This window comes from Podarcis bocagei (genome assembly GCF_964188305.1).
Source record: "Podarcis bocagei genome assembly, chromosome: 8".
Lineage (NCBI taxonomy): Eukaryota > Metazoa > Chordata > Lepidosauria > Squamata > Lacertidae > Podarcis > Podarcis bocagei.
Window position 1 is genome coordinate 60,238,685 of NC_138133.1, and position 23,830 is coordinate 60,262,514.

Below are 23,830 nucleotides of genomic sequence, written 5' to 3' on the forward strand. Positions count from 1 at the left end.
AGCTTTTCATAGGCAGGCATTCAGGTGACTGAACATCTTTCCCAAGTTATCAGTTTATTCATTCCGGCTTCACAATTGCCATGAAAATAAACCTATTAGCAGTGCTTCAAGTGTCGGCTTCACACAATACTGCCTGATCAACCAAACACTTCTCTGTTGCTTTAAGCTACTCATTGTACAAGCTATAATATCATTATATAAAGAAAACTAATGAAAAACAAAATATATGTGAGATATATATATATATATATATATATATATATATGTGTGAAAACTAATGAAAAACAAAATATATCAGATATATATTCATTAGCACTAGGGATTAGAGAACCAAACTGGATGCCAACTGTGTGTGGGAAGGGGATGGTGGGGGCAGGAAAACTGTGGGAAAGGTTGAACATTTTGAAAGGGAAAAGGGTTGACTTTTGCCTCTTTGTAGTCAGGGGTAGGGGTGAGTGAAATAATAACCTAATATCCCACAGTAAAAAAACCTCAAAAAACCAGATGGTACCCAATCACTGTGTTTCCTGTGCAAAACTCCTCCCCTTTCATTTTTGGCTGTGCAAAAGACTCTTGGAAAGATTTGCCCTTCGTGGCTCGCACAGACTAACATATAAAAGCTGTTAGCAGCTCCTGTAGCCAGCCGCTAGAAAGCTTGCAAAGTTTCTCTCTCCCTCTCCCTCTCTTTCTCTTTGAGGGTTTGTAATAAGACACACACTTCTTTCCAAGGGTTCACACTAGAGCACAGACAAGAGCTGTTTAACTTGGAAGGACAATACACTAGGCTTTTTGGTTCTGCAAAGAGGTAAGCCATTGAGCTCTGTCAGTTTGCTTTGCATGCACTTTTTTATTAATGCACATCCTATTTTGCTGGACTCAGTTATTAGCCGTACGAGTGAGATACTGTGTTTCCATGTCTTCTCAGGTTTCTTGCCTATCGCTTTGCAGCTGAATATTTATTGCGGGTGTAGGGTGGGGGGAATGAGTGCAAAAGCACATTCCTAATCACCAGGATGGATGGAGCTTTCATTGTCAGGCTATTAGATGCTCTATGCTGTAGTCAGATGGCCAGTAATAAATCCTGCTGTATGTTATAGGGCAATGTGTGTATATGGTTGCTAGGCAACTTGAGACAAAGCAAGGCATTATTTGACTCTCTGGAAACATTATAGTTTGAGTTACCTTATGTAGATGACTAAACAGCTGAAGAGCTAGGTAAAAATACTATAAATAAATAAACTCAAGGTTGGGGGAAACTCATCTGAAAGAGAAAGATATTCACATTGACCCCAGTCACATTATTTAACCATTTTCCCTTCACAGATCTTCTGCTTACCATAGTGAGTTGAAGTAAATCTTTGCTCCCCACCCCACCACCAGGGCCCAAAATGACAGTAATTTCTGCCATCAGTGGTACCCTCTTGATTTCCATTCTCTGTGAAACAAGTGCAATAGAGTCACACAACTCCACTGAGCTGTTCTTGTCAGCCAATAATTACACGGACGCTGGAGCAACCTTGAACATTCCTCCGGATTCTGCAAGCCCTCCCAAAACCAGGAGGAAACGATATATTTCACAGAATGACATGATTGCCATTCTGGATTATCACAACCAAGTCAGAGGCAAAGTCTTCCCACCAGCATCTAACATGGAATATATGGTAAGTAGACGTTCATTTACTTCCCTACCCACTCCTGAACTTTAGAAAGTATAAAGCTGATGTTTCATGCTACTGAGCCAAAGTGGCGCCAAACCGGATGTTGTTGGACTACAACTCCCATCAGCCCCAGGCAGCATGGCCACTGTCCAGGAATGAAGGGAGTGGTAGTCCAACAATGACTGGAAGGCAGTACATTGGCTACTCTTAATATTACACTATGTCATTTCTCCCCCTCTCCTTTCCCATCCTCTTTTAAATTAGACCAGTGGCTTTTGACACCTCTCTAGAGCTTTGAATGAACAGAATAACCCAGGCCACTTATGACACAGAAATTTGGGATAGGGTATAATAGTGGCTGCCATGCCACTATTACAGGTCTGTCTTCAATTGTGCATATTCTGAATGCCAGTAACCTCTTGCATTAATGCTGCATTGTTTGTATCACTGCAAGGTGCAATACACATCGATGGTGCTTTCTCTATGAAATACACAAAAACAATCAGAAACTTACTGGAGCAGGGGTGGCGGAGCTTTTCAATCTTCTTTGCAATGGTTTATCTGAATGTAGGGTTCCTACTATACCTAAAATAACAGAATGACCTCCATATGTTGTTGAATTCCAGTAGTCATCATCTCTAACCAGTATGGCAAAATGGTCAGGGAATGAAGGAATTTGAATGAGGATTTGGGGAGACTTGCTCATATTAATTTACAGCACTTCACCCATAGTTTAGTATCCATGCTTTAATGCTCCCACGGTTTTTAAGGGTTAAACATAACCCTAAAAACCATGGCAATATTAAAGCATGGATATTTTTTAACACTCCGGTTATCATGATATGTTTGAGTGACAATTGGTTTCTGCTTTTGAGAGAGAGAAAGCCAGGAATAGAAGGAAGTATGTTAACATTGCTATGGGACATATTAACATTGCAGACTTGAACTATGTGAACTGCCATTCCCTCTTTCCAGGAAATCATGGTGCTTGTGGTTCTGTGAGGGATATTACTGATCTGTAAAAGAGAATTCTCATCCTGTTCTGCAAACTACAGTCTCCAAGATTCATTCTTTCTTTTTTTAAGGGAGGGAGGGAAAAGACATGGCAGTTACCTAATGTGAAGCCAATAAAAATTTGTAGTGGATTAGCTTAGGTTAAGTTCTCCTCCACTGTACTTAACAATGTAGGCTATTGTTCAGGAAAGCTCATGGTGCATTTAGTAAGTGCAACTGTGCCACAGCACGTTTGAGTTTTCTTCACCTTGGTTATCTCCTGATACAGGGACAGCCTCCCACATGTTTAAGATGACAACCCCATCAGCCCAAGCCAGCATAGCCAATGGTCAGGGATAATAGAGGCTGTAGTTAATAACATCTGGAAGGTCACAAGTTTCCCATCTCTACCTTAAGCAGTGGTGTAGGAAGGGGGCGGGGGGGGGGGCGTTCCGCCCTGGGTACCACTCTGGGAGGGGTGACAAGATGGCCGTCCATACACGTGCCGTCCGTATGGGCTGCCTCTCGGATGGCGACTGTACGGGCTGCTGTGCATGTGCAGTCCATTCGGAATGCCACTCAAGTGGCAGCCCGTATGGCCGCCACGCATAAGTGGCAGCCCGTACGGACTGCACATGTGCGGCATTCTGTACAGAGTGTGCATGCGCGAGATGCCACAGATGTGCAGTCCATATGGGCTGCGCTGCCCCAGGTGCCGGAGAGGGTTCTTCTGCCACTGACCTTAAGGACTAATAATATAAACAGATATAATAGACCCAGGATGAAAACAGAGAGAGGGATAGAAGGGATCAGGGAAGAACAACTTTAAATTGGAATTCAGCACAAAACCGCCTAGAATGGACCATCCTCAACTTATCTAGGAGTTGGGATATAGATCATAGATTTCCGTGACCTTCTCCTACCTCCTTGTCCCCCACAAAAGGCAGCTAATGTTGCATGGCCATTTTGAGGAGCACATGGCACCGTTTCCTTGTGGTTGAATCTCATACTGCAGCAGTAACATCTAAAATCTATTAATTGTATGGGATGGTGGATCACCTGGTACTTTACCGCTCCCATACAAGCTGCCCTGATGCCCCACATCACCCATCCAACCCACATGCTCACCAGATTTTTTTTTAAAAAGCGATTGTTTTCTTTAGCTTTGATATTAGAAGAGCATCAAATATGCAACAAAGTAAACAAGAATAGAATGACTTTCTTTGGCTGAAATCCCTCCTTCCTGCCTCATCACTAAAATAACCACCTCATTCCCAGAAAATATAAATTCAATATACAGTGTTGTACATCCAGGTCATTCATCTTCTTTCTACAACATCACAAGCGACATCAGGGGAAAATATGTAAAACACACAAACACATGAAAACGGGGATCAGAGAGAGCAGGAGATAATCCCAGTGACTGAGCAAACATGCCAGTAGCCCAAGTGTTTAGTCAATGCATTCTAAGGATGGATTCCTGATCCTCTCCCCTCCCCCAATGTTTGCAAAGCTTGCTGTCTTGTATAAGCAGTCTGTGTCTTGGAAGCCAATTTTACCATTTCCGCCATTCAGGTTTGGATTACCTTTGCTGTCGAAGCTTTTCATACCAGACATTTGGCAATAAGTGCAGCACGCTGGAACCAAGCTTGCTGAATGCCAGGAAATGCCCATGTTCTTGGAATACAGCCAATCATTAAGTTTGTGGATTCTAAGGGACCAGAATACCTTGTGGTATTGACCAAAAAAATTTCAGGACCCAACAGAATCATCAGCTGAGTGAGATGGACCCAACCTTAACTGTATTCCCCACAATGTAAACTAGAAGAAAAATCTTGCTCAACAAGAGTTGGGGCGAACCAGTTGATATGCAAGGAAATGGTTGGTTGAATCAGTCTTGTAAATCTAGCAATTCCCATAGTTCTCTCTATGCATGAAACCCTTGCAAATATATAATTGCACAACCAGATTTAGAGCTCTGTTTGCACATTAAAGATTTGCTCTTCCTCCCTTATTAAGTTATAATGTTGGGATGGGGGGGGATGTCAGACAATAACCCAATGTTCAATGAAAGTGGGAAGGTGTTGAGAGGATGTGCAGTAGCTCTGCTCCTCTTTAGCTGCCACCATTGCAGGGAGTCCTGGCACGTGCTGTCTGTGTAGTAAAGTAAATGTACAAATACCTTTCTCACTCACTCTGAATGCACAGGTGTAGGGGTGAGCTAGCTCTTGTGTCCCAGTGACCCTTCTCTAGCATTCCTTAAACTTGTTGAGAGGTTGTATGGTAAAAGGTAAAGGTAAAGGACTCCTAGATGGTTACGTCCAGTCAATTCGACTGTGGGCTATGGCACTCAACTCTGCTTTTAGGTCGAGGGAGCCAGCGTTTGTCTGCAGACAGCTTTCTGCGTCATGTGGTCAGCATGACTAAACCACTTCTAGCGCAATGGGACATCGTGATGGAAGCCAGAGCACTCGGAAACTCTGTTAAGCTTCCTGCCACAGCAGTACCTATTTATCTATTCAAGTTGGCATGCTTTCAAACTGCTAGGTTAGCAGAAGCTGGGACAGAGCAACAGGGGTTCACCCCATCATGATCTAGCTCTCCAAAATTTCAGACGGAAGTCTTTCCCAGTTCCACCTGGAGATGCTGGGCCTTCTTCATGCATCTGTTCTGCTGCTGAGCTACAGCTCAGTGAAGCACTTCTGAGGGTACTTCCCTGTGTGTCCTCATTATTCCTACTTGATGCACAAAACTTGTAGCTGACAAGATTCTTATTCGATCTTACAGGTGGTTATGAGGCATGGGGAAAGAGTTAACTTCCAAGATATGTTGCAGTCATGTTATTTAGGATTTTATAGTTTATGACCAGCATCTTAAGTTGTCCCTGGAATGCTTCAGGAAGCCAATGCACACTCTGGAGACCTGCCAGTAATGTGATCCTGCCATTCTAGCCCCCTGGAGATGAATTACTATGTACTACAGCAGCTCAACATATAAAATTTCATTTCTTTGCAGCTTTCAGTGAATGCATTTTAATGTAACAAATAGGCTGGCTCAGCAGAAATTCTGTTACCTACTGAGTAAAGAATTCACATAGTTCTGAAAGGGCTATTGTTTTATTATACAAGAATAATGTTCATCTAAAAGTCACAGGAGCATCTTAGATGGCCGCGTATTGCTAACGACATCAGCAATATTGACTTATTTTGAGTAGAAAATTCAGAGGAGGGAAGGAGGGAAGGAAGGAAGGAAGGAAGGACGGGCATAATTCAAACTTAATTTTAATAGGTGAACCTTTTTAGGAATAATTAACATATATAATATCAATGGAGGTTGTTTTTGACTATATATAATAAATAAGTAAAAAAATCAAACAAAAAACCAAGCAAATCTTCCCTTCAGGACTAGGAGGTGGTGCTGCAGTGTCAAATTGTCTTACTCATGCTTCCCCATCTGAGTTTTGGAACTGTGCAGTGCCAAGAAAATCACTTCAAAAGCAACAGTACTTTTCACTGCAGAGTTCAGGAAATTAATCAAGATAAACTGTGGAAATGAAAAGGAGGGGAACCCAGAACTATAACAATGGATATTTATTTAATCAATTTTGGAGAGAAAATCTAAGTTACTTGTTCTACTGCTACAATTTCTTTTCAGTCTCCAGTTTAAGATCCATAGGATTCAGCATCTCTATAGGAAACTATAGTTTCCTAACTACACTGCAACACTCATTATTTGAATCTTGTCCACTATTGTAGAGAGCTTCACTCTCTATCTTTCACATCATGGTGGTCAATAGTGGGGAAGAGGGAATTCACCATGTGATGGTCAATTTTCATCTGGTGAAAGTTCTACTAAACAATAAGGGAAGGAGAGTGGCAAATGCATCACATAAAAATATAAGAAGAGCCTGCAGAATCAGGCCAATGGCCCATCTAGTCCAAGATTCTGTACTCACAGTGTCCAAGCAGATGCCTGTAAGAAATTGGCAAATGCACCAGAGCATTCATTTCTCCTGTGGCTTCCGGCAACTTAAGTACACAGAGGTCTTAAGAAGACACTAAAAATGGCAGACCAATTAGGGGAACAATAGCATGTCCCCAGTATGCAATTATTATTGGCAACCAATACCATCACCTACAATAATTCTGCAGAGGAGTCTGCCCCTTTTGGGATTTCTACCTTGCTGGACTCAATGCCCTCTTTGATGTACAGAGCGACACCACCAGGTTTCCATTTTGCTCACTATATCAATGCTATCCTCTAACTCTTTCTCCTAGGGAAAGAGTTCCATAAGCTTGGCACCACCAAAGAGAAGGCACCAACACATGCAATTATTAACCTAGCTCCCAAACACTTTAGTTGAAATGGCATATATTTTGTATCTCCAATCACACACTATCCTTCTTGGCATAAATTCTTACTGCATAATCCTACCTATGTCTAGAAGTATGCAATGGGATTTACTTCCAGGTAAGTGTGTCTAGAAAGTGCAGCCTTTAATTTGATTATAAACTATCCATGTTTCACTGAAAGGTAGCCATTGCAAGTGACACTGGATCCCCTAGCATATTTTGAAGCTCAAATAGCAAATGTCACATGCAGTAGTTAGGAACACATTGTTCGTGCCTGCAAATGTGCTGCACTGAAAGGTCACAAAATGGGTTTGTATTCCAAGGCCACTGGAAAAGGACAAGCCTTCAGAAAACCACAATTGCATGTTTGTGTCAGTTTGTTCTTAGGGACACAGGAAACTGCCTTGCATTAGATCAGACTGGATGCTCATCTAGCCCAATATTGTCCACAGTGACTGGCAGCTGATCTCAGGCAGAGATCTCTCACATCACCTAGTATCTGATTATTTTCACAGGAGAACCTGAAACCTGGGCCCTGCTTCATACAGAGTATGTGCTTTACTGCTTGGAGCTCACCTACACTTCCCCTTGGGTTTGAGCAGTTCTCTGCTTGTCTCATGCTTTCTAGCCATGAGTCCAAGTGGTTTTGCCTTTGCCCCACTGCTTTCCCCTGGAAGACCCAGACCCACTCTTTAGTGCTGAATCCATTGAAAACCCAATTGGCATTTGTTCCAATTGTGTGCTAAACTGTGGGTTTTCCCAAGGTGGGGGGTGGGGGTGGCGGCAGGGCAAATGGAAGTGTGGACAAGTCCTTAGATAAAAAAACCTTCCCAGCTCAAGTTATGATCTTGCATTCAGTTATGGTTGCATAAAAGACCCTATGAATTGTTACGAACTAAAAATGCACACTAAATCACAGGCATAGGTTCACTCCACCGAATATCCTTAGAACCTTGCAATATTGTTTTGTACACAACAGTAAGTGGCAAATGGCTGGGAACTGAATCTTGCCCTACCTCCAAGTTCCTTTGATAGCAGATAAGTAGACTTGGGCACAAGGAGTCTTGTGATATGTTTGAATACTATACCAATTTACTGTTAGTCACCCAAAGCTACTCTAAGAAGTTGTGTTGCTGCAGAACCTGGTGGTTCTACTGCCTCATCTGACATTCAATAATGTATACTGTAGTATATAGAGGACAAGATGTGATGTGTCACCAGCACTCAGAGTTGTTCAGGAGCAAGGTCAGAGAGAGATGGGGAAATGGAGCTACAATTTATATAACTTAGACAATGGCTCTGTGGACTTGCACTGCCAGCCAAATATGGAAGAGACTGCAATTTTGAATAATGTATGGAAATGTTAGGTCCAAAGACATTGCTTAAGTAATGTCTGAAGAGCTTGCATTCATCTAGGAGCCAACTACTACCTTGGTAGCATATGCAAAGCACAAGTAGCAGGTGGTTTGGGCTCTACAGCACCCAGGAGAGCTCCCAAATGGCACTTCCACGAAGGCAGCTGTTGACCCGCTAGAGTGCAATGCTCTTTTGAGCCTTTATATTCAAACAAGGCCTGAAAACTGTCAGAGTGCTGCTTCTCAGTTACAGAATTTCTAGGAACAACATGCTGGCCTGTGTTGACATTGAATGGTCTTGGATTGTGAACTACGGCCAGCTAATCAGATACACAATAGACAGTTCATAATATCAACCATGAAATAAAATTAATCCCACTGAAGATTAACCTCAGTAACCACCATACTATGTTGACTCAACCTTCAAACTACAGAGAAGGTGACCTTCCCATTTCCCCCCCATTAACAAAAACATATTTAATGAGTGAGGAAGCTCTTACATAAACAAAACTGCTGTCAATCATCCTGCAGTTATTTCGGATAGTTCGTAAGTTAATTATTGTGCTAATCAAAATGATGGGACAGGGGGAAAAGAAAAGAAAAGATGTGTGAGTGAAGAAGAGAAATACATTGCTCAGTCAAAGATTTCAAATATTTTCACTGCAGTGATGCCCACTGCCAAAGTTAAAAGTTACTGTTCAACTTAAAAAGAGGCTTATCTCTTCAGCAGAGGGAAACTGCTGTGTCTGGCAGAGGAAGTGGATTTCTTGAAGGGAAATTTCTTGTGCATTCATGCCTCTTCTTTAGATCCCAACCCAGGAACCAACTGGGTAAAATCCCTGTCTCAGAGCTGCTTTCAGTAGCTCATTTCTATATTTGAGATTTGAAAACACATGCAGGGCAGTAGCCAGGAACTAATTGAAAGCATACATCTTCAAAGCTTTAGAATACCAGAGGCAAATATTATAAACGTGTCTAATAAAGATCCTGGGACTTTCTCTGCAGGCCACTGCTTTTTACTGACATGAGACCATTCTGACATTATAAAGTCACAGCTCCTGCCTTTGGCTTTTGGTGGGATAAATCTTTGCTTACATTTCCAACATGCGAGAAAAGAAATGCAACATCAGAAGCAGCCGTCGGTGTGCAATGTCAGCCAAGAAACATTAACAAGGTCATAGTCATGTTCTTATCATTGCTTTGCCTTGATTTTGGCCAGACTGTCAAAGTGAATGTTTCCAAAACTGAACCTTGACTGGGATATATATGGATACATTAAGAGCACATAATGTCTTTAACATCACAAGATATGCATCTGTTTAAATGCATAGCTATGTTTTTGAAAATTGGCCAGGTCCCTATGAAGCTTTTAATGGCGTATTAAAATCTGAGAACGTGTAAAAAGCTGTAGATTTTTCAGCTGACTTCCCTTCCCAGTCCCCCCAAATGATATAATCCACATGGTGGCTTTTTTGCAGCAACCGGCTACAGACTGAACTAAAATTCTTATTGGAAATGTTTTTAAAAAATCAAGCCAGGAAATGTGTTAACAATGAAAGATCACAGAGCAGTTTTAACAAATAGACATTGGAAAGGATCTCCTTTTAGTACAAAGCGCTTCCTGACCTATTAAAAAAGAAAGAAAAAAGAAAGGAAGGAAGCAAGGAAGGAATGGCCTAGTTTGAATAGCTATGGCATGAGTGCTTCACTCCAGTTCTCCTGAAAGTGGTCTGATTGGAGGAATATGTACCATATGCAAATTTAATATTTGTGGAAAGTCTTTTAAAAGATCAGTCATCCCAAAATAAATGCAGCCAGATCCTTTGTGAAAGTCAGACATCAGAATTAGGTGTATATTAATGATTTAGTACAATTACTGTCTGACTATTTCCTCAGCTCTGAATGCAGAAAGATCCTATCAAATGAGATTCTATATTTGACATATCAAGGAGTTCAGGACTGTGCACCGAAACATATGGAATCTATTCCCCTTGACATCATTAATTCACTTCAATATCTGAAACAAAACAAAGGAATATTGCGGGTTTTGAGCTATTTAAGTTAACAACAGAATATTCAGTGATGTCACAGGATAAAAATTGCATCCAAATGATATAATTCCTAGAAAGCCTGGGAGACTAATAGTGGAATATAGAATTAGGATTTGCATGATGAGTTTGGCAAACGCTAAAATCAATCTGTAAGACTTTGCAAGAGGTTTATTCTGCTGATGAAATAACAGAGGTTTTGTTTAATTCAACACAAGCAAGGGAAATTTTCAGAAGAACATAGAGCATGGCAAATACAGTGCCTTGAATTTTGACAGGTAGAACATGAGAGGTTTTGATCCAGGTCTATGTGCCATCATGCACAGACCGCTGCCTCTTGCTCTTAGTTCTCACTTTGTGAAATGGAAACAGCAGTAGTCAAGCACACAGGATTAGAAGTAAGCACTGTGCATGTTTTGATAATAAAAGTTAAGTATTTTAAATTAGGGGACAGGGCTTCCAGATCAGCTTCATCCCTAACTTGGTACTGTACAAATGCCATTGAATTTAGTTTGAAAAAGAAGCCTAAAGCTACCAGTTTGGGATAGTGAAATGTTCATATTTGACTATAATAATTTCCATTATTTTGAATAGATAATGGAAAGGATTTTTAAAGAAGCAGCCTTTCACTGTTTCTGTCTATGTGTTCACACACACACATGCATACGTGCGTGCACACACACAGAGAGAATGACCAGTGTTTAACAGCATTCTGCAAATGGTCTTGGAAATACACAATATAGTTTCATATATGACATTGTTTCCTCCCTGTGCTTACCTGTGAGCCCCTATAGCTATTGGCTGAAGTGCTGTGATGTCTGAGAATGGTAAGAAACAAACATTCTACATGTTGAAAGGAATGACTCTATTTTGGAAGGTTGGCAAACAGTTCAAGGTCTATTAAATATTATTTTGGGATTGGGAAACTATAGGCTGCATCCAACTAAGTTTTACTTGGAGTAGATGCATTGAAATTAATGGACCTGTGTTAGTCCTGTCTATTGATTTCAGAAGGTCTGCTCTAGATACAACCCATTATTTATATTCAGCCAGATCTGTTGACCCACACTTCCTATCAATAATTGGATGGAGTTTGAAATAGGACTAGAATTAGATGTCTGAGAATAGTTTATTAAGGGGAGGGGATTTCTCACAAGTGTAGCAACCTCTTTCTGCATGCATACATTTTTATAAGTCCAGAAGTGAGGTGGTGTATGGGATTTTATTCCTGCTGCACATCAAGACAATTTATGCATGGCAACCTCAGTGGATGGATACCATTGACTTGAAATATTGAACCAAACCTTTGTTTATAGTTCTTTAATAGATTACATAGTTACTAATCTAAAACACACACACACACACACACACACACACACACACACTTGCTCATAGAAAAGTGCCAATTGCTAGCTGATCATAGTATTAATTCATTTCTATTAGTATATGGACTTTCCAATAGATTACAAATGTAAGAATGATTTCTTTGCAAAGGGACAGCTCAGAATCCAGGTGATCTCATAGCTGAAATGAGAAGAAGAAGAAGAAGAGTTTGGATTTGATACATAATAAATACATAATGCCAGCCAAATCTGTCTGTATAAATTCCAATGAGCTCATGTGTTTTCATCACTTAGTATGCACTGAAAAGGAGAGGAGAGGCATTTTCCAGCCATGGGCAAAAGGCAGGCAGATAGAGAAGTGGTTTCCTCTATATTAAATACTTGGCCGTATATGGTGATTGCTACATAGGTTGCATGTGTCCATTGAACTGCTTAAAGAAACAAAGGTCCATAATACAAATGGCCAAGAAAACATCTCTTTCTACCTGCATCACATAACAGACTGTGGTTGGATGGTGGTGTTAGAGCCAACTTCAGCTGCAAAACATCTTGTACCCTATTTGTTTTCCCAAAGCTGTGGCACAAATGCTTGTCCACTGTTCATGTCAAGAATCTTTGGATCCGCCTACAAAAGCTGATAGAACAATCTCTCTTTAGTGTTGTGAAATACTCTCCTTTAAAGTTGTCGCTGCCTGGATCTCCCAGTGTGTTCTTCTCTTCCTAAAAGCAGCTGTAGGGGAGGGGTTTTAGATCAAGTCATAATTTAAGTGGGGTGTGGTTAACCCCTTTCCTTATGCTAACTCCGATGCAAAATCCCTCCTCTCTGAGCTGCTTAAGCAAGAAAGGTGTCTGTATTGTGCTCTATTCCCACCCACCCCTTCTGGAGCCAACAGCAATTTCAGAGAGTTGTTTTGCATCATGGAATCCATGCTGGAGAAAGAGTTAAAAAAATCCCTTCTGGCTTGCCACAGAGCCCAATCCAAATCTTCCTGCCATGATATATGGCATGTGGGAGATCTGATCACAGAACCCTTGCAACATGTGTAGTTTGACCCTAAGTTAAACACTATTCAAACACTATTCATTTAAAGCACTTTGATACTACTTTAAACAGTCATGGCTTCCCCCCAAGAATTCTGGGAGCTGTATTTTGTTAAAGGTACTGAGAGTTGTGAGCAGACCCCTACCCCCCTCACAAAGCTACACATCTCAGAATAGTTGTGCCAAATGGATCACTGTGTGGTGAAAACATTTCCCAAGCACCCTAGAAATGACTGCATATTTGGATCTGATTATTCATGTTATGTCAAGTGGGAAGGGCATTCCAAAGATTACATCAGGTTTATTCACACCCAATATCGTCCATATACTTTTTTTAAACAGAGGGACATGATTTATGCATATGGACTCAAGTGCCTTGGAATTGGTTTCCTTGACTGAAATGAAAAACCTGTCTGTGTGCGCGCGTGTGCATGTGTGTGTGTGAGACGGGATGTGCTCAGAATCCTACGCGCCACAACACATAGGATTGTAAGCTTGCCCAGCAAATAAACGTGATGATTCCCCTTCAGATCTCCCCCCTCAATGCACCAATGTCATGGATAAAGCTGGCAGGGGCAGAGATGCTGGGAGCAGGTGTACCGCACACAACCCCATAGCTCCCTTCATATATTGAGTTTCCAGTACATTTCCGAGCACAATTCAAAGTGTTGGTGCTGACCTTTAAAGCCCTAAATGGACTTGGTCTAGTATACCTCAAGGAGCGTCTCCACCCCCATCGTTCTGCCCGGACACTGAGGGTCTTCTGGTGGTTCCCTTGCTGAGAGTAGCCAAGTTACAGGGAACCAGGCAGAGGGCCTTCTCAGTAGTGGCGCCCACCCTGTGGAACGCCCTCTCATCAGATGTCAAGGAAATAAGCAGCTATACTCTTTTTAAAAGACATCTGAAGGCAGCCCTGTTTAGGGAAGCTTTTAATGTTTAACAAACCATTGCATTTTAATATTTTGTTGGAAGCCACCCAGAGTGCCTGGGGAAACTCAGTCAGATGGGTGGGGTATAAATAAATAATAATAATAATAATAAGAAGAAGAAGAAGAAGAAGAAGAACTGCATAGGCAAATGCCTGAAAAAGCTTATACATGCATAGAATTAAGCCTCAGGGGCCTGCCAGACATCATTTTTATTGTGCATTCATGATGATTTGTGCTCATGATGCTATTGAGGCAGTCTCTTGTGATCCCATGTCCAAGACTATTTGCACTTGGGTGGTCATACTGCTTCTAAGCAATGTACCCTGTAACTTTCTGCTGAAGTCCTGTAACTTTTTTATCACAAATGTTCAGGTTTGGGGTTTTTGTCACACTTTTGTGCCAGAGCATCTCCAGGTAGCAATAACATGGTAGCATGGGTGAAGCATAGCAGAACTAAAGCAGAATAATTCCATCACCAATGCACTAATATTGGTTCAAGAGCATCTTGCAGAATACACCCACAATAAAGCACCCATTTAGAGGGGTCCTGAGTTAGCTGAGTCACCACCATCATGTTTGGTCGATCCATCAGGCTTGTGTAAGAAACATGGCAGAAGTGACCAATCTGATTTAGGGAAGAGGGAAAGTTTTGCCACACCCCATGCAGTTGCCTTCAACTCTGTTTCATTCTCAGTGATGTTTTTATAGAAAAAGAGGTGCTGGAACTCCCCACGAATGGCTTCCTTCTTCTCTTCTACTGTGGTACCTCTAGTTAAGAACTTGATTCATTCCGGAGGTCTGTTCTTAACCTGAAACCGTTCTTAACCTGAGGTACAACTTTAGCTAATGGGGCCTCCTGCTGTCGCTGTGCCACCAGCGCATGATTTCTGTTCTCATCCTGAGGTAAAGTTCTTAATCCAAGGTACTACTTCCAGGTTAGCAGAGTCTGTAACCCGAAGTGTCTGTAACCCGAGGTGTTTGTAACCCGAGGTACCACTGTAATGGCAATGGAGCCCACTTGAGAGGTGTGGAATTCCATTGAACTCCGGCTGAAAAAAGCCCTGCTCCCACTTAGTACAATGCAGTTAATATTTTAGAACTCCCCACCCTGTTTCTGTGTTCAGTATTACTAAAGAATATGTATTTTTTTCCAGGTGTGGGATGAAAATCTAGCCAAGTCTGCTGAAGCATGGGCTGCCACCTGCATTTGGGACCATGGCCCTTCATACTTAATGAGATTCTTGGGACAAAATCTGTCGGTACGGACTGGAAGGTGGGCAGATGTAGCATATCTTCATTCAATGTATTTTGGCAACAGTTACCCTGATGTAGAAGATTCCTGAGAACATTGGCACAAAAGCAGCCCTTTTCACTTAGTTAATGAGCCAGCTTCACACATGCAATAGGATCCAGGCACCGAGCATTCCTTTCCAGTGAAGTAAACAGAGAAGCCTATTTGTGCAGGAGTACTCTGTGTACACTGGAGCACATGGATCAGCAATGGGGTCTGACACAACGCAGTGACTGTTGCTATTTTGGTAAAGAAAATTATTGCGATGTGGGTCCAAGAATACATGATATACAAATTAGGCAAAGAGACCACTCTTTAGTTGTTGTAAATGTATGCAAATGTTCACATTTCATTTTTAAAAATACTGTTTTATTGTTCACCATTTGGAAACTTCTCAAATTCTAAAAGGACATATACACAAAAAAATAAAATAATCACCTTCACAGCTCTGTCCATCCAGCAAAATCAGAAGCTATATAAATAACAGATTATGTATAAATATCAGCAACACTCTAGCATCAAACAGAGCATGCATTTTCTTCAGCATGTCCCAGGGCTTATTCACAAAAATATAGGTCAGTTTTTCAAGACACCATGATCATGGAAATCATAGTCACTCTGTAAGAGGCCAGAGCATACCTGAGAACTTGATCACGTGGAGGAAATAACCACAGCCTAATATCTGTCTTATGCACATCAATAATGCTGAACATTCAGAAATGTCCCTATCTCTCTGTGACTTCAATCACACCTAGGTATCGATCTATTCTCCAGCTGGTGAAGCCATGGTACGATGAAGTGAAAGACTACGCATTTCCGTATCCTCAGGACTGTAATCCAAGGTGTCCGCTGAGATGCTATGGGCCCGTGTGCACACATTACACCCAGGTGATTTGAGTTCAGCTTTTCATACATCAATATCATGCTTCAGTTCAATGCTCGGCTCCCTACGCTATCTGTATTTCTCTCCACATTTGACTCTAACAAATGGACATTAATCTTTCTTCAGATGGTTTGGGCCACTTCCAATCGAATAGGCTGTGCAATCCACACATGCCACAACATGAATGTCTGGGGGTCAGTCTGGCGACGAGCTGTTTATTTGGTATGCAACTATGCCCCAAAGTAAGTAGCTCTCTTTTCTTTTCACCAGCTTTCATATTAGCATGCAGGCTATCTGACTGAGCCGACTCATCATCTTTTCAGTGGCGCAACAGAGCAAGAAGAGGCTGGAAGCGCAGATCTGGGGCTTTTTTTTCACAGTATGAGTGATGATGTCATCTGCCAGAGGGCCAGGGCGGATCCTCCTTGCTCTGGACAGCAAATGAGGAGACAATGGCACTTTCACGTTTTTTCTATCTACTCTCTTCTATCATTTGTGACAGATGAGAGTAGAGCAAGGGTGGGTAATCAGACTCTGAATACCATTAACCTCTGAGGGCACAGTCAATGGGCAGGGATGATGGGAACTGTAATACAGCAACATCTGGAAGGACATGGGTTTTCCAGCACTGGCAGCTTCTCTGCCACTTCTGTGTGGTAGGGACAGGCAGGGGTTCTTCTTCAAAGCCTGGCATTCTTGGTTAGGTGGCCAGGCTTTGTCCATATGCTTCCAACCCTCCATTCTCAGCCACAGGGGCTAGAAATTTGAATAACATGAATATCACATCTGGTTGTGATACTATTCTGTATCAAGTACCAAACTCTGTGATTTTCTTTTCCTTCACCGAATCACACAATAGACTTAGCCCTACATACAACATCATCATCATCAACAACAACAACACTTTTTTACGGTCGTAGACCAGCATAAGGAGGGAGGGGGTACAATCATTTAAAAAACAACAACACATTTCTTTTATTAAAAAAACCTAAAAGGAGGTAAAACAGAATATATATATAAAAGTCCATAAGAATCCAAATGAGGCGAAGAAGGTCTAAAACAAGGGTTAGGAACATCAGACAAGATTGAAAGAGTGCAAAAGGCTAGTATATATAAGACCACAGCCAACAGTCTACAGAGCACTCCAATACGAGTACTCATTATATCTAGTTTGTGGCACAGATCATCTGAGCGCTGCTGTGCAGAATCTTTAGCCCTACATAACAGATAGAAAACTAAACCTAATTGATCTGTTGGAGAGCTACTTCAAACAGTGATTCTATGTGCTAATCACATTATTACTTTTATTCCTCAGGGGGAACTGGATTGGAGAAGCGCCATATAAAGTAGGGGTCCCGTGTTCTGCTTGCCCTCCCAGTTATGGAGGATCCTGCACTGACAATCTTTGCTTTCCAGGAGTAACATCAAACTACTTATATTGGTTTAAGTAAAATAGTGCAGCATCCCAATAACTATTCTGGTCAAATGAGACTGTAACAAAATATTGTATATTGAACTTTGCACATATTGTATGTAAATAATTTTAATAATATTAATAATAATAAATGTACTTTGTGAAGTAGTTTGAATAATTAGATTTCTGGATGTGGCAAAAATCCTCTGCTTAATTGACAGAGTCACCCTCTCCAGATCACTGATAGGCAGAGAGGGATATCATATATTTACAAAGAGAAAGAAAAGGAAGCTATAGAAATGGCAAGTAATGGAGTGATCCACAAATAATCTTAACTGGAGTACTTGGATTTAAGGTAATTAAATTCTGCTTCCTTAAAAGTCATTGGGAATATATTTTCTTATCTTCAAAAACTCCACCATTACAGGGTTGTAGTGATATGCAATGTTCTGAGTTTTACAAATGCCTTCTAGCCAAACTGGCAAAATAGAAGATATGTACAAATCAAGCAATTTAAGGAACGCAAATTAACTCTGTAATAGAACAAAATCACCTATGAATTATTCTTTTGTGTGTCTGTTATTCTTTAGAATGAGAAAAGCAAGTGCATTTTGGTAAAATAATAATCGTAATGTTTGTAAAAAAAAAAAAGGGGGGGGAGGCCTTCAGATGATTTTGTGAGGAAAAATTTACTTAAACCTTAGCAGTGTATGTTTTGTAAAGGGTTCTTGTTCCAGAATCTAAGCAGTATTGAGCAAATGTTCTAGTTTATTTCTTTTCTTCAAAGCATGCGTGTTACTGCAATTGTGGCCTGGTGCTATGGACTGATTTTATCTGTGAGAGCACAAATAATGGAAAACGTTGTTGCAGCAAGTAACATCCTAGCCATGTCAAAAGAGGCAGAACTTTCTGGCTATGCCCTTCTTGACATACCTTTTCTGACCAGATGCTCATACCTGAAGCCATAAAAGTTTCTTTGGGCACTGCAGGGTGGTCCCCTTCCCCCTTGGATTGGTACTCCCTGTTGAGAGAGCAGACCTGATAGCTGCCGCCGTGCTGATGCAGGTCCCAGGACCACATCAAAATGTTCAGTAACATTAGATGGAGCTGTTAGGCTCCTTCATTCGTGGTAGAAAATTTGCTGCATTTGCCTTGTTCAGATTTGCTGTTCCCTATGACCAAGTCAGACTCAGTTCAGTACCTTTATCTTTAACTGGCTCTGTTCTGTTAAACTAGGTAACAGAGTTGTGAGTGATAGTTGTGGTTGAACCTTTGCAGTCATATATCTGAATGAAATGCCAGGCAGAGGAAGCATAGATTTATTTGCTGCAGATGACCACAGTAACATGTGGATGACTGGAGCTGGGGCTAGCAGCATGCAGATGCTAGAGGTAGGGCCAGGAACACAATACTGCCCCCATAATTATGTAATATCCCTTTCACATGTTACTAAAGAGCTAAAGCGTAACTGATATTCATGGGTGCAACATCAAACTGATTTTACTCTTGTGAAATAAGCTGTTGTTCTTTTTGTATGAATGATCTCCTCTAGGGAGAGGATGAGTGTTGAGAAAAATGCAAATCCTATATATTTTTAATATTTTTTGGGGGGGGGATAAGTATGACATTAAAAACGCAATACTTTTTTAAAAACAGTGTTTATGCTTTCTAAACAGAACTAGTAACTGTAAATATATGATTCTGTAATGTAGCAGAAACTATTACATACATATGGTACTGTTAACTGTTACAGTATTCTTCTACATTGTATGAATAAGCTGATTCTGTGGAATAGCTGTCTTTCAACAGTTCAAGTAACAAAAGTTTTCTATCTTATCAAAGAGGTGCATAAGCTTTTTCACAGTCTACAACAATGGTGCTAAGAATGGGCAAAAGTCTGGCTGCATTGAAAGCAATTACTTTTTTTAAAAAACAACAACAACAACATTCCTTTCAGTGAAGCCAGGATTAACCCATTATAAACACACTGTTAAGTGCAACAGGAAACAAAAATGAGATAAGCTATTTCATAAGAGCAGCTTCATTTTAAAAAGGCAACAAGTTTTGGAGGGTTCAAAAGAAGTCTCCCCTCCACACAGCTAGGAGACATTTCAATGCATCACATATTTGACTTATATGACTGAAGAATAGTAGGATGTTTTACAATACTGTGTTTACCTGTAATCTTGTGTTACTTACTATCAGCTTTCAGTTGATTGATGACAGTGGGTTTTAAACTAGGTTCCTCAGAAACACAGGGTTTATCAATAAGATGTTCAGCAGTGGCAGTCAAACTTTCCTGAAAGACAACTTGGGTCATCTCTATTATTATTGATCTTCTGTGATATAAAGGAAAAGGGGTTATATTTCGGTGCCTTCAGTTAGTGTGGGGAAATGGGAAGAGCCTAGCAGGCCAGGCCAATGACGGATTGGCAGATACATAGGTTCCTTAGCAGAACAATATGGGTCCCTTGGCAAACAAACTTATGTAGAAAACATTGCTTGACTATATGAGGTTTGAAAGCCATTGGTTATATAACAGCAAAGTTGAGAAATGTACATTTACCTCCATGGCCAGTATCAAATGGTGCTTGAGAGAACAGCTTCGTGTGAGGCTATGTCTTTTTTGCTAACAACAATGGGACCATTCTAGGGAGAGCTTAGACAACAATCAATCAAATATCTGGAGCAACAGCTACACAACTGCTGTCTTGCTTCATTGCTGGCAAATACACAGTGTACAAAATTGGAGCAGCACAAATGTGGCAGTAAGAATGTGCTGCACTTTCTTTTTTTAACAAAGGAGAAATTCTGGTGACTAGTCCCTGTGGACTTTCACTGGAATTGCTATTTCTCTCAATGACTTCATTATTACAGGGCTTCATGTTGATTAAGATTAGGGTAAAAACTGATCAGTGACTTCCTGACTGGTATAGGCATGCCATTGTAAAAATACGTTTTTGGAACACTGCAATCTTTTTCTTCTTCAAATATGAAACAAATATTTACAAAAAAATGTGGGGCGGGGGGGGGGGAGAGAACTAGGACAGAGTAAACTGAATTGGTCTTCCAGATGCATGGTGAATCAGTGGGGACCCAGGAATAGGAAATGGCTAGCTTGTCCAAAATGTTGTTAGCAGTCTAACACAGCTTTCACATGTTTTAATAATTACTTGAGTATTTTGGCTGATTTCCTCACCAAACAACCATTTTTGGTGCTAACATTTCATGCTTATAGTGTTAACTACACATGATGGTGCTAAAAATGTTTTCTTTGAGTGGTAGCTTTACTTTTGATATTACCAAATGTGCCCTGATAATTGTCACCTTCATGACAAGGAGAAGCAGATTGTCCTATAGGATACACAAAATCTCTTTGTCTCTTTGTCACATCCTGTGACATCAACATCAGGTTATTTTAATGGCAATCAAATCAATCTTTAGTAAAACAAATGAGATGAGAAAAGAATATAGGCCATGCAAACTAGTGGCTTAGGTTTAAAAGGAAACCAAATTGCTTTGGTAGAGTGCGGTACCAAAAAAATAGAGTGGTACTTAAAAAAACCAAAACCCTCACCTTTTTTGTAGGCTTGGAATTTATAACTTATTGATAGAAGCCTTTTGATTCATCTAAGAATGCCCTAATTAATCAGAAATTGGTTTTTTTTAAAAAAAAAACACCTTACTATTTTTTTAAAAAATATAAGTAGTTATAAAAACCACAAGAGGAATTCTGCCACACAGGAGGAAATGCTGAGCCTTCAGTTCATGCATCATCTAAAAAGCAAATAAAGTATTCATTTTGCTTTAGGACTATTGTTCTTACTCAAATCCAGATTTCTGCAAATTTAATTGATTGGCCAACCAATTACTTAACTAAGAATGGTATTGCTTAAGGCGGTTAAACCACCCCACCTGAAGCTCTGCTTGGCTCTTGCCAGCAAGGCAAAGTGAAGGCGAAGGTGTGTTGTTATTGTGCTTTTCTGTTATTTTCTAGCTTTGAAAACATTCACACTTCAGCCTTCCCATTGGGAGCAATCAGAGTAAAAGACTTAGACCAGCACTTAAGCTTGCCTAAATCTCTGCCTGGTTTGGGACCATGTCAGGTGTCTGAGAAAGCTTTGGATCCTTTAAATCCAAGCCATTTCCTGTTCCTCCATAGCAAGCCCAGAAACCCACCAATGTTGGTTTGACCAGGGCACCAGAGATTTCCACAGGGATGGGCCAGGGTTGTTCTGCTACATGAAGGGAATAGGAGTCTTCTAACAACTCTTGGCACCCTGAACAAACTACAGTTCCTAGGGTACTTTGCAGGGGAAGCCATGGATGTTTAAAGTGGTATGATACTGCTTTACATGTGTATAGTGCAGATAGGGTCTGGCATAAGCAAAACTGATGACTGCAATCCAGCTGAAAGAATGAATATGAAAATGATGGCATATTCAAATAGATATGTTTTTTAATCTTCTGCAAGAAGGAAAATATCCGTGGAACTGAGTATCAGTGGGATCACAACAATAATCAAACTTCACATTCTGAAGCTGTAATGGTTTTTTAAAAATCCTTGTTGACTATAGTGCTATAACCATATAAGTAAATGGTTTCAAGACTCTGGGCATTATGTAGGGACATTTTTTACATGCATCATAAGTCACTGTAGCAGTCCTGGTCACAATGACCCAAATGCTCCTAAACAATGATAGTTGAAAGTAATAGGCAGTCTAGTAATAATAAATGTACTCTCTTTCTCCAAATTCAACATGCGATTAAATGGCAATCAAGCTGTTTCACTAAGCATGTTGTTGCCAGCCAGCTGAACAGCCCATATATTCTACCACTGATGGGAAATCATGCAATGATGCACCAAGGAACCCATAAAAACAACTATCTCAGATGTATTCACTGATAATACAGCAACCTGAGGTATATTAACCCATAAAGCTTGAGGCCGCTTAAAGTCGTACACCCGAAATGTTTTAAATGTACCCATAAACCTTGTGAATTAGGAATGCAACAAATGCATCTTGAACCTGTATATCATAGATCAGATGTCAAAGGCAACTTAGGAATATGGTAGGTAAGTAAATAAATGGAATAGAGATCCATGCACCAGGGAGCGCTGGATATCTGCAGCTCCTTGAGAAGTGTGCACTTGGGGCAACATTCTGCTGCTACATGAGCAGCCCCGCTAAACCACTGATTTTGGCTTTTGCTGCAAAATATGGTACTTAATATATCTCAGTTTGTACAGTTTGTTTGGGAGTAGCTGCCATGGTAGGGCAGTGCTATGGAGTGAACCAAAACATAACTGCTGCTCACCTGGAGGGTGCAGGTTTGCGGCAGGGTGCAGTGAGGTTGAGGTTATGTGGGTGCACTGGCAGTCAGTCCTTTTCCAGCAGTGTACCCGTGCAACCCAGACTTGGTGCCACGCTGCCCAGCCCCTACACTGTCCAGGTAAGTAGCAGAAACACAACTGGGTGTGTGTGTATGTGTGTGGCTCTGTGGCACCCGTCTACCATGCCAGCTCCTCCTGTTCTTTGTACTGAAACAAATGCCTTGTTTGGATATCACCATAAACCATAGCTTGTCATGATGTATGAACTGGGAACTGAATTTCATTAGCTATGGTTTGTCTGAACTTGCCAGATTTGTAAACCGTGGTTTGAAGTTGGGCTGCTTGGGCATATAATTGGTGAAAATGAAGGAAAATACTTCCAGTCCTCTTTCATATGAATACTTGAGTCTGAGGAAGTGCACAATCCTGAGGCTCACTCAGGTAGCACTGTATTACGGTATTACATCCAAACTCAGCCGATGTTATGAGGACGGCTTGAAGTGGACTTTCAAACTTGCTAAATACAATATGCTGATTGCTATCTGGAAGCAACACTTAAAAGGTATTTTTTATGTATTTATATGACAGAACATCTGTTTCCCTTTTATATTTCTGTAACCTTTGTTGGGTGTTCCCCACCTTTAAGATTTCCTGAGAATAAAGTTCATTGTTTGACACGGGTGTTGCAATGAATAAGCTTATTTTCCCCCATATTATTATGGTTTTATTATGAATTGTGGCAAATATTACACTCTCTATCTTGTGGAAACATAAAAGTGTAGATCGTTTTGAGTGAATGTATAAGAATATGCATTTAAATAAAAATGGTCAGTATTTCATCAGTTTCATTGTTATTTTTGCCCCTTTGCACAAAAGTTTGGGACCAGTTTTCATTGGAGGAGCAGAAAATGCATGAACAAGCATGCACTATATCACCCACATGCCTTGATTGGGATAGGTGTGTGTGAATCAGTCCTGATTGGTATGAATCAGTGTTCTATTGAAAGTGGATTTTGTGTCTCTTAGCTTGTTAGTCTGCACATGGATGTGAAGGGCTGGTCTGTCAGTCAGTCAAAAGACAAATGTGGCAAAGGCAGCTTCTGGGGGAAAATCTCATTGGGGAAAACCTTAGAAGATGCAGATTGCAGGACTTAAAAAGGCTGATTCATAGTTAAATTTGTCAGCAAT

General features: G+C 40.7%; 1 protein-coding gene across 1 annotated transcript; it reads left to right on the top strand.

Moving 5' to 3' along the window:
- Positions 1-601: 601 nt before the first annotated feature.
- Positions 602-23,484, top strand: PI15 (peptidase inhibitor 15). The gene is made up of 6 exons (XM_081205932.1): positions 602-805; positions 1,324-1,661; positions 14,874-14,992; positions 15,766-15,898; positions 16,020-16,135; positions 17,209-23,484. Exons 2-6 carry the CDS (start codon positions 1,389-1,391, stop codon positions 17,342-17,344), a joined length of 777 nt encoding a protein of 258 aa, XP_081062058.1. The 5' UTR covers positions 602-805; positions 1,324-1,388; the 3' UTR covers positions 17,345-23,484.
- The last annotated feature ends 346 nt before the right edge of the window (positions 23,485-23,830 follow it).

Bases quoted from the DNA above. Each gene is read 5' to 3' on its own strand.
- PI15 (XM_081205932.1), top strand. From the start codon at position 1,389: ATGACAGTAATTTCTGCCATCAGTGGTACCCTCTTGATTTCCATTCTC. The intron at 14,993-15,765 runs GTGGGCAGATGT...AATCACACCTAG, and splicing joins CTGTCGGTACGGACTGGAAG to GTATCGATCTATTCTCCAGC. The intron at 15,899-16,019 runs GTGATTTGAGTT...ATCTTTCTTCAG, and splicing joins TGTGCACACATTACACCCAG to ATGGTTTGGGCCACTTCCAA.